Source organism: Ammodytes marinus (assembly GCF_949987685.1).
Source record: "Ammodytes marinus genome assembly, chromosome: 16".
Taxonomy (NCBI): domain Eukaryota; kingdom Metazoa; phylum Chordata; class Actinopteri; order Uranoscopiformes; family Ammodytidae; genus Ammodytes; species Ammodytes marinus.
The window spans coordinates 22,194,427-22,206,449 of NC_137220.1; the positions used below are offsets into that span (position 1 = coordinate 22,194,427).

The 12,023-nt window shown below is 41.1% G+C and overlaps 1 protein-coding gene across 1 annotated transcript; it reads left to right on the forward strand.

The window, feature by feature from the left end:
- The first annotated feature begins 232 nt into the window (after positions 1–232).
- On the forward strand, positions 233–2,952 carry hspb9 (heat shock protein, alpha-crystallin-related, 9). Its single transcript, XM_080044529.1, has 2 exons — positions 233–585; positions 1,691–2,952. Exons 1-2 carry the CDS (start codon positions 362–364, stop codon positions 2,196–2,198), a joined length of 732 nt encoding a protein of 243 aa, XP_079900655.1. The 5' UTR covers positions 233–361; the 3' UTR covers positions 2,199–2,952.
- The last annotated feature ends 9,071 nt before the right edge of the window (positions 2,953–12,023 follow it).

The window sequence follows — 12,023 nt, forward strand, 5'->3', positions numbered from 1 at the left end:
AAGTACAAAACACAAGTGCACTTAATAACACCCAAACAGGATATGACCATGAGCTGTCCTAAGCCTTCTGATGAGTATAGCAGGGCATTCCACGGCCAGACGCTAACAAACAGCAGTGAGCTCATGGAGTTGTAAATAGCATAGTGGGAGGGACGGATGAGGACAGCTGGGGGCAGGCCTATATTAAGGAGAGAAGTGCTGTGTAATGTCCTAAACTACTTGATAGAAAGCTAAGACGAAAGAAGAAGCCTAAAGAGACAGAATCTGCAACCAAGAAACAAAGAGGCTTTCGATACACAACGATCGCAGCTTGCCGTATAAACAAGATAAGAGTTTTTTTTCTCAAGATCTGTCTCCAGAGATGATGTCCCAGCATGGTGCCTTGAACAGCCTGTTTGGCGATGACCCTTTCTTCAGCCCGGAGCGAATGCTGTGGCCCATGCGGTCTGAGGCCTTGTCCTCAATGCAGCAAGACTTCTTCAACCAGAGGGCCTCACTGGCTGACAGCCTCCTGAGGGAGCTCCACAATGGGCCACAACTGCTCAAACTTCGCAAGTTGCCCCTCATATCATCCTCTTTGACGAGGTGAGTACATTAACTGTGTATCTCGGGAGTGTAGAGACACATGATTGGCTATGTTTGAGGGTGTTTTGAAAGCTGAGATGGGTTTGGTCTGGTACAAATCAGCAGATTAGTTGGTGCAGTTGATGCCAGCTCACCAAAATGCATCAGTAAAAGTATTATGAGAAATGCTTTCTCAGCTTGTTAAATGTTGGATGTGGCAGGAAAGAGAAAGCAAAGACAGGAATGATGTCCAATCTGCGCAAATATCAAGAAGGCAATGTCCTTTGTTGTTGATTCCAGATCAGTCCTTTCATTAATTCTTCAGGTAGCTTCAAGCAACTGTTTATTTGACTCGTAAGCAGAGCACGCATCGCAGTTTGTTCTGATCAAGGTTGGGTCATGATCCCCACCGCAAACCAACTGCTCCAGAATTAGTTTGATAACAGGATCAAGACCAGTTCCTCTTATGGCAAGACAGTGCAGGCAGAAACATTTGTCTATTTTGCTTCCATCACATGTCTTCTTTCACACTAGTATAAATAGAAGGTCCAAAATGTAGCCTATTGAGGTGTTTATTTGACTGAACCTTTTCTGTTTGCATCTGTATATTTCTCGTATTATCTTTAACAGCCATTATCTCAACATTAGCACTTTACATACTCTTAACTACAAATGTCAACTTTTAAATCACTTACATCAACTCAACTTTCCATAATCATTCTTAGCACTATTCTGAAGGTTAGTCCTGGATCTTTAACTCTGGCTTCATCCAACATTTCGATGTTGGCTTTTTAATGAGATGCAAATGTAGGCTATACAAAATGTGTTATAGGCCTATATTAACTATATTTGCCTATTTATTCAAACATATTTATAAATACAAATGTAAGTAGGCTAATCAACGGGTTTATTCTTTCATGATGACATCTGTAAGTTACAAATGTACCCTATTTATTCACCTGCAGTGTCTCGCTTGAAAGGTCTGGTTGTTTTTTCGTCCGCTATCGGCTATCCCAGAAAAATCTATGTATTTAGATTCAGATATAAGAGTCTAATTCATCCATTCAAAGCAATGCTGGGTTTGAAAACAGCCCATTCTCACCCAGATTCTCATTCTCTATTTCAGACGGCTGAGTGATGCCACCGAGCAGCAGCAGCAGCAGAGAGAGTCTTCCGCCGCCGAACCCGCTCAGCAGCAGGCCGTGACGCAGTACAACAACAACAGTGACAACACCGGTGACCTCCTGGTGACCCTGGACGCCCGCGGTTTCGCCCCCAGCGACATCACCGTCAAACTGGAGGGTCGCAGTCTGGCCGTGGTGGCCATGAAGCAGGCCGGAGCGGAGGAGAACCAGTCGAGCTCCTCTCCCACCTCCAGCGCCTCCTTCAGCTCCTCGGCCTCGTCCAAGGTCGGCTTCGCCCAGAAGATCCACCTGCCCGCCCACCTGGACCTGTCCGGCCTGTCCTGCTCCCTGATGGACGGCGGACAGCTGCGGATCCACGCGCCCGCCGTCGCAACCAAGCAACCAGCACCAGCAGCAGCAGCAGCAGCAGTCAGCTACAATGAGTCCCAGGACCAGGAGCAGCCCCAAAGGTTCAGGACATCGCTGGAGTTTCCCGTTACCAAGGAGTAAAACAAAGCAGTGGACACACAGACTAATGCACAGACACACAGACAGAATGACAGACAGACATACAGACAGACATACAGACAGACAGACACACACACACACACACACACACACACACACACAGATAGACAGAAACACGCACACACACACACACACACACACACACACACACACACACACAGATGGACAGAAACACGCACACACACACACACACACCATACACACAGTCCGAATGAAAACACGTGTTTAAAGACCCTGTAAACAGAAATCCACATCCTTCTAACTGCATTATTTGGGGAGTGAGTTGCATGATCGTAATCATCTGAGAAGAGCTAGGCATACTTATCAATCCAAATTAGAGATATTGTCATTTAAGTTTGATAAACGTTACAGATGTTCAGTTTAGAGGAGGCAGGCTATGCTCTGGTTCGTATTACACAACTAGTATTTTGAACCAATCAAGCCAGTTCTCTGCCCAAACCTTCTTTTAAAACAATGACTGTTAGAGACCGTTTGATACCACCACGTCCACACAATTCTGTCTAGACAGTACAAAAGCTGTTTTTTTAACTAAGTTTTATATATTTATTTTGAAATCAGATTTTTACAAAAGCTGATAGACACCCATCTTTTATATCATATATTTATTCTCTGTATTTTAGTCCAGGTTTCCAGAGGCTTTAAATAAATAAAAATTGTAGGCCTACATGTTTTATGCCCACGCACACAAACTTCCACTACAAAACTGTCTTTAATGAGTACCGTTTACTAAATGAAGAGAATATTTGTTTTGTAATTGTTTGCTATTTGTATTAAACTGTTGAAATTAAAATAAAGTGAAAATCTATTTCTATTAATACAGTGGTGTCTTCATGGTGCAGGGATTTATTTAATTGTCAACTACTTCTGTTATTGACTTTTGTGACCACAAGGTGGTGCCAGCAGGCAACTTACACAGGATGGGGGGAGATAGAGAGAGAAAGACTGAAAGTTGGAGAAAGAAAAAGAGACAAGTCCTACATGCTGCCATTATGTTTAACCCCCCTCGGGTGACCAAATTAGGAACTTTAAAAGGTTGTCGTGACATTTGGCGTCCTGGGGTGAAGTTATTTGTTGGTGCAAGTGCCGAACAAAAGCAGCAGTTTAATGTTTTATGAGTCCTGCCCTGAGGGTGTCACGACACAGGAGGAAAAAAATAAAGGCATTAGATGAAAAGAATGGACAATGCCAGCTTAACAATATAGACCGTTTCTATAAACTTATAGAGAAAGATTTTGTGTCTCTTCATCTTTACTGGTATCTAGTAACACAAATAGTTTGATATTAACTGCTGGCATCCTGATGGAGGTCAATTAAACTTATCTAGCAGTACGTATCTATTTCTGCCTATGTGTCTGTGGCTTGTCAACACAATATGTTTTTTACAGTTCTCTAGGGGATTTCTTTCCTTGTCCCTAAGGGAACTATTTACAGTTTATTCTTTTTGGGCTATCTAGGCCTACTGTAACAGAAACACTGATTTTGTCTTTAAAATATGCTGCCTAATATTTGTTTATGAATCCATTTCCAATGTTGTGAATGCCACGCACACTGTTCCATGGCCATCTTTTTCATTGCAGAAATCTCATTACAGTTTTTGCTGATTGCTCACACACATGTTGCAGACTTTGGCCCGCTGTGTCAAAACTTACGTAACACACAGGCCGAATAGGACAAAGCACACGGAGATAAACTTCTAACTTATACGGCAAAATGAAACTCTTGAAACAAAACCTAACAATCCCATTTCAAAACTGTTTTTAGCATCAAAACAATACACACGTGCACCTTTGAATTATTATTTCCTAGCAGCAACAACACACAGATGGGCTTTATACAAAACACATCTGTATTCAGTACTTTGGTTTTTGACTTTAAAAGTCTCATACAGATTTTGTTTGTGAAAGATTGATTCACTTGATCTAGACACATGCAAATAAAATGTAAACGCTTCAGATTTTTATTTTGCCATTTCAGGTTTTTGCAAAAGTAAAAAGAAAAAACACTAAGACACACAAGAAATGGTACAACTAGAATGTTCTACAAAACATAGTGTTGTAGGGGAATGATTGGAAGACAATTAGGCTATCCTGTCTCCTGTTGGCATCTGGCCACATCACCTCATCCACGTCACAGGCAATGTCCTCCCTTGCCAAGCAACGGGGGAAATATTGCGTTGCGTGCCGTATCCAACCTCTTGAAGATTTTTTTGGAAAGATTGATCCAATATATTTTCATTTAGACACATGAAAAAATATAGAAAAGCTTCTGAAAAAAAGTTTATATTGCAATTTCATGGTTTTGGCCAGAAAAAGAAAATAACACAATGAATAGGTAGGATCGCAGTTCAACAAGCAATTCAGTGTGTCTCTATGAACTCTGAAACAATTACAGTAAAAAATAAAAATAAAAGAAAAAAAGTGTTGTAAAGAATGGGGTGGGTGGATTATGAATCCTTTTATGGATACCGCCTCCTGTTTGCGTATGGCCAGATCGCCTCATCGACATCACATGAATGTCATCCTTCAAGCAAAAGGGAAAATATTCCTGATATCCAGTCTAAATGTCTTACAGTAATTATGGAGCTACTGTGTAGTTGGGCTGGACTCTCTGCCCAGGCTCCTATATTGTTAGGCCATGATCTTTAGTGGACCATGTTATCTATACCTGTCATCCGTCTGTTGCCTTCTTTGTCCTTGTCCTCCTGCCTCTCTCTCTTGTCCTCTTCCCCTGAGCCCAGCATCCCCTTACTGTACTGTCTCACAAACAAGCTGAGCTCACCTGAAGTCTATTTGTAATGCTAAGGGCCCGTGTCCACCTAACGCCTTCAATTAGCTTTATTTTTTTATTTTTCATGTGTGTGAGTCTGTGTGCTTTTCCAATTTTAGTTGTGTTTTGTATTTTAAATAGATGTGTTTTCCCAATGATTGCAGGAGATTTAATTTTTGAACAATGTGTCTTATGTAAAAACCAGTGTGTAGTGTTTTGCAAGAAGTGTGTTGGAGAATTTCAAACACAGTGCAAAGCACATATTGTGTTTGTGGGGTTGGTGCTTGTGTTTAGGGCATGGTCACCAAAGTTAGAGGTTGTGATGCTTTGGGCATAGCAACCACTTTTAGTGTTTACAGTTTTTTTCGATTGCTTAAGCACAATTTTAAAAATCAGGGCCCGATTGCTCAAAAAACTACACCCAATTAGCACACCAAACACCCAATTAGCAAAACACCTCATACCCTTTGCAAAATTAAACACTCTTTTCAAAACTATATACTATTTTATAAAAAACATATTTGTCACCATATGAAATACACACGCTTCATATCACTTACAGTTTTTACCTAATGCTTAAACACTAATAGTGGTTGCTATGCCCAAATCATCACAACCTCTAACTTTGGTTACCATGCCCTAAACACAAGCACCAACCCTATAAACACAATAAGTGCTTTGCACTGTGTTTGAAATTCTCAAACACACTTCTTGCAAAACACTACACACTGTTTTTCACACAAGACACATTGTTCAAAAATGAAATCACCTGCAATCCTTGGGAAAACACATCTATTTAAAATACAAAACACAACTAAAATTGGAAAAGCACACAGACTCACACACATGAAAAAAAATAATAAAGCTAATATAATACCAGTCAGTGTGAGCCTTAGCATTACAAATAGACCTCAGGTGAGCTCAGTTCCTTTGTGAGACAGTAAGAGTCAGGGGAAGAGGACGAGAGAGAGCTACAGGAGGACGTTGACAAAGGAGACAACAGACGGAGACAGGGTCACTATAGTGGACCATGTTATAGATCATGGCCTAACAATATAGGAGGCTGGTCTGAGATTCCAGCCCAACAACACAATAGCTCCATAATTAGGACATTTAGACTGGATATCAGGAATATTTTCGCTGTTGCTTCTCAAAGGATGACATTGCATGTGATGTCGATGAGGCGATGTGGCCAGACGCAAACGGGAGGCAGTATACAAAGGATTCATAATCCACTCGCCCCATTCCTTACAACACTTATTTTTTTATATTTTACTGTAATTGTTTCAGAGTTCATAGTGACACACTGAATTGCTTGTTGAACTGCGATCCTACCTATTCGTTGTGGTTTTTTCTTTTGTTGGCCAAAACCATGAAATTGCAATATAAACTTTTTTTCAGAAGCTTCTCTATATTTTTTCTTTTCTTTTTTTCATGTGTCTAATTGAAAATATAGTGGATCAACCTTTCCAAAAAAATCTTCAAGAGGTTGGATACGGCATGCAAGGCGATATTTCCCCCGTTGCTTGGCAAGGGAGGACATTGCCTGTGACGTGGATGAGGTGATGTGGCCAGATGCCAATAGGAGACAGGATCCATAGCCTAAATGTCTTCCAATCGTTCCCCTACAACACCATGTTTTGTAGAACATTCTAGTGGTACCATTTCTTGTGTTTCTTTGTGTGTTTTTTTTTTTACTTTGGCAAAAACCTGAAATGGCAAAATAAAATAAAAAATCTGAAGTGTTTACATTTTGTTTTCATGTGTCTAGATAAACTGTAGTAGATCAATCTTTCACATAAAAATCTGAATGAGACTTTTGAAGTCAAAAACCATCCAAAGTACTGAATACAGCTGTGTTTTGCATAAAGCACATCTGTGTGTTGTTGCTGCTAGGAAAGAGTAATTCAAAAGTGCATGTGTGTATTGTGTTGATGCTAAAAACTGTTTTGAAATGGGATCGTTAGGTTTTATTTCAAGAGTTTCATTTTGCCGTATAAGTTAGAAGTTTATCTCCATGTGCTTTGTCCTATTCGGCCTGTGTTAAGTTTTGACACAGTGGGCCAAAGTCTGCAACATGTGTGTAAGCAATCGGCAAAAACTGTAAGCATTAGGTAAAAACTGTAGTGTTAAGCATTAGGCAAAAACTGTAAGGCAGGTGAACTTACCTGCTGCATTTGTATAGTGATTGAACCTGATTGGTGTGTCTAGAATAAAGCAATCATGTGTTTGAGCACCTGATGGCTGTGTTTACTGACTGGCTCATGTGTTTGCTCATTTGACAGTCAGTGCTTTGGAATTGCAATAAGGTGACATCATGATATACTTCTGTGTCTAATGTATTCAAGAGTGTTTAGTGTTTTGCAAATCACTGAGTGTATTGTTTTTCAAAAAGTGTGAGGCTGACTTTGTGCTTATAGTGGTGCACATATGGGCCAAAGGTTTGCTTCTTGAGTTTAAGGTTTTGATAATTGTGTAATACTTTGATTCTAGTGTTCATGCGATCGTAAAAAAACTGTAAGCATTAGGCAAAAACTGTAAGCTCAGAATCTAGTCATAAAGTTTTAAATATATTATAAAAAAGCAATCAATTATGTTGATGCTTTGCATGTATTGTTCTTATTTGTGTATTTGAGTGTTTGCATGTGCGTAGGTTTTAGCCTTGCTGTAGTCGCAAGGACCAAATGTGCTCACGCATGTACGATGACGTTGTCCAGGGTGAAGGCCTTTTGCTGGCAATCGAGTAATAAACATTTAAGCAGGTGTGTGTGTGTGTGTGTGTTTGTGTGTGTGTGTGTGTGTGTGTGTTTTTGTGTATGAGAGAGAGAGAGATGTTTTAGATTACACGGACACACACATACACACACTTTGTGGGAAATGGCTGCACGTTTTCCTTGGCAACAGTCGTGCGGTCATAATGATGATGGATTCTCCTGCTCAGTGAGGTGCTAAACTTTGTTTCTCCTGGAGACAGACTTCCTCAGAGGAGGACACTGTTTACACTGAGTGCCAGCCATTCTAAACATACAAACATCTCATCGCCATAATCTGATTTGCGCTCGCATGCGCAACAGTCTGACCGTTCCTTTGGCCTGTTTTCTTGTCAAATGTGAAAAACCTTTTTGCTTACGGCGATGTGAGCAGCATGGGCAAGCTGGGGAGAAACAACAGGCTTGAATGCTGCTGGCTTTAGCTGCAGAAAGTGGTAGATGTCATAAGGTTTACTCAATTTATTTTTATTATTGTCATCTATGAAACAGTAGATAGTAGTAGTGGTGGGACAAAGTAGGCTATTAGTCACTTAACAACATTTTCATATTCCTGTCTGAACTCTCTCTGTTTCCTGTGTGGTTAGTTCTTAGGAGTACTCCAAGCCGGATTGGCCAAACTCTCATAACGGCACAGACCGTTCACTGGCAGGTGTATGTTTCTAGATCACAGGCATCATCGATGAGCCCAATTTGCTACGCAATTTCATCTGCGAGTATTATTAACAAAAATGTCACCCGAGAACGACTTAAGAAAAGGAGAAATGATTACGCCTGTCAAAACTCTATAGAGTCAGACTGTGACAGACATAAAGAGGTGGACTATTTGTTCAATACTTGTGAACTTGTGAAAAATACGAAATTTTCAATAAACTTGACAAGTACAGCCTGCGATGAAGTTGTAAAAATGTTGACAGATTGGAACTTCCAGGATCAATAACTCATAAGTTAAAAGTAATTAAAACACAAAATGATGCATCATTGCAATTGTCATAAGGCAGATAACTGGCTACAACTTCAATGTTATTGTAACGAGACATCCTTCAAGCTAGACTAATAATGTATTGCTCTATTCAATAGCTTCACTCCAATACAGTGCAGTGCTGTTATCAGTCGAGTTTAGAGGATGTCTCCTTTCCATAAAAATTAGGATGTAGCACAGATGGGTTTTTTTTTTGTTTTAAGAAAGTTTTGCCCTTGAGTTATTTAAACCGGAAGTTCAAATCCGTACAAATCTTTACAGTATCATCTCGAATTTAATGTAGACATTGTATTTCAACTTTAGTGACTTGCTTTTTCTTCCATTTGTAGGCCCATACGTAAAATAACAATAACTTGAATAAAAAGAGAAAGAGAGGGGGACCTGGCACAATAACTTAACCACTCATGTTGCGTAGCTCTGGGCTGCTACGTTTTAATACCACTACCCTGCCTGCAGCTGACTAATGCACTTGCGCCACGGCAGTGTCGGTGCATGCAGTGGTGAGCAATTCATCCTGCAGGATTCATTACGGGATGTCTTCCTCTGTCCGCAGGAAAGACAGCAAATCAAGCCGGTCATCACTCTAACTCACATTTCTGCCCCATTGCAACCTGCCAACATCTTGATCGATGACTTAAATAAACATGTTCCATGAAAGGAAAGACCCCAATGGCATGCTCACTGAGGAACCACCTATCTGATCAACCAATCGATCAAACAGACAGTATCAATCATAGTTTTAATATATTAAGTTTCTCGTGTATGATAATTCCTCATTGTTGTCCCGGCTAAGACTATCCACCAGTAAGCCGGCAGCAGGATTCAGCTGGCTTTGATCAGAGATGGAGGTGTCGCGAATACACAGTAAATGTTCTCAATAATTCCAAGCTTTAGACCGCCTCCTTTTAAAAACACAATGACTCAATGTTCTTTTGACAAATGTTAAGGAGAGACACTGCAGGCAGAAAAACACACAGAGCCTATAGAAAGTCATCATACCCTCATGAAATAGTCCCTTTTGTTTGTCGTCATGGGTAAGGGTCAAATTCTTTAATATCTCTTGACCCTATCTCCTCCCCTTCCAGTATTCTGTGTCCCTTTGGTCTATAGAATTGTGCTCTACTTGTTCTCTTCAAGGTGTTGTTGCCCTGTTTGCTGGCTTTTTTTCGTAGTTGGTGCATGCAGGATGTGGTAAGATCGACGGTCAAAATGAGCTTTATTGATCGGAGGAAAGGCTACCAAACAGTTACGCCCTGGGGCTCCTCGTCCACTTCTTTACCCTGTTTCTCATTTCCCCCTGGTTTATTTCATTTTATTTTTTATTTTTTTTCTCTTTCGTCTTTCTCAATCCTTCCTCTTTTCCCCTGTCGGTTTTACTCCCGCATAAATATTTTATTTTGGAGATATTTCGAACCACCTGACTGACAACATCTGACCCCAATCGACCCTTGAGATTCTTCTGTCTTTAGCGGAGAAGTTACAGCAGTACACTGGACATAAGATAGCATCAGAAATGTTTCTGACACCCTCATAAATATGAGGAGTAACGAGCCCATTGCCCACGGGAAAACACAAGACCTTTCATTCCACAAACTGCTGCCCTTAGCTCTCCAACAGGGGCTCCTCCTAGACAGCCTGGATAGAAAGGAGGCCTCTAGTAGGTAATCCTGATAGGATGCAAATTAAACCTTTGCCAACCTTAACTGGCTTTAGTGTGGTCTTTCTTCTGAATGCCTGAGCTCCTCAATCATCTTCAAGGATAACCCCTGACAACTCACACAGACAACTCTATTTTGTATTTATCTGTTTGCAATTCTCAATATTTCAGTCACTACACATAGCTCATGACAATAGATTTGGTTGGAGTGTATATTCACTCAGAAATCAAGAGCTTCATTTTGAGGTTTAACTCCCAAGGTTAAACAAGTCCTTCTATTTCTCCTGATGGTTTTAATCCCTTTGTAGATGTCACCTTCACTGGTGAACAAGAGCCTTAGAACTGGCATCACTTCCGGAAAGGACTGAAGACATGGTTTATAGCCTGCATCGTCCAACCAGGTTGGGATGAAGAAACCTCCCCTGGATGAGGGAAACCATGTCCCCTCTTGGACCCAGGCCTGGGGAGCGAGGTCCCTGATGAGGGCCTGCTGGCAAGGCCAGTACCCATGGTGCCTGTTGGGTTGAGTGTGAATACATTAAATTAAACTATCTCCATATGGTCCCACTACCTGCAGGGCTGACAGAGGTTGGGTGTGTTGCTAAACAATACACCCAATAGAACAAATGGCATGAAGCGGCTTTCCATTAAACCACTATGTTGCATGTTGGCTGGTGTACCTGACGCGTGCCGTAGCCTCTAGATAAAAAGTTCAAACTTATGGAATGTCCACTTGTTCATCAAGGGTTTATAATGCTTAGTTTATTTACACACACTGAAGATAATACTTGAGCATGTAACTATTCACCGTTAACCTGTGCGAGCTCTACGGACACGGTCAAAAACTGTTTTGCCTCCCGGCATGCAAGCACACCTGGCGTCCCCGCTATACGCCTGATTAGTAGACTTGCAGCCGGTTTGCAGTAGGGGAGAACGGGGTAATATGTCACACAGGTAGGTTGTCACAATCGTTATATCTCGGAAACCAGAAGGGGCTGTCTGTTAAACTTTGGTATGTAAATATCCACAACTGGGATCAGACTAGGTCACCTACATAGTCTTCCTTGGAGTTAGACTGCTGAATTTGAGGTGAGAGGACTGTTAGTGTTTTTCATGTCAAATTGAAAATATTTAACTCCTCAGTATTTTTCTTCTAGGCTTTAACACAATGGGTTTATAACAAAACACCTCTTACCCTAAAACAGTGTGAAGGGTAAGCTATAGTTTAGATTGTTTTTAGCAAGCTAATTAGTTGTCAGATGGTTGTTGGCCTTGATGCTAGCAAGAAATTCCAGTTGGGGTTGGTCGTCACATTTTTGGGGGGGTTGGTTGTCACATGTTACCCAAAGGGTGCAGCCAGGAAAGGAACCCAATAACAAAAGAAAATGTCAAGCTATATCCTCACTGACACCCCAGAGAAGGAGATAACAGAGCAGGAAAGGCAACCAGCATGCAAAAGAGAAAAAGGACAACAAAATCAAAACGACCCAGTGCATCCCAAACTAGACCAGTTGCCAAGGCTACTGCACCCTAGTGCTCTCCACCCCAGCTGGGGAAGAAGAAACAGAAGAGAAAGCGACAGGAGGAGGAATCTTCATCAGATGAAGAGGATA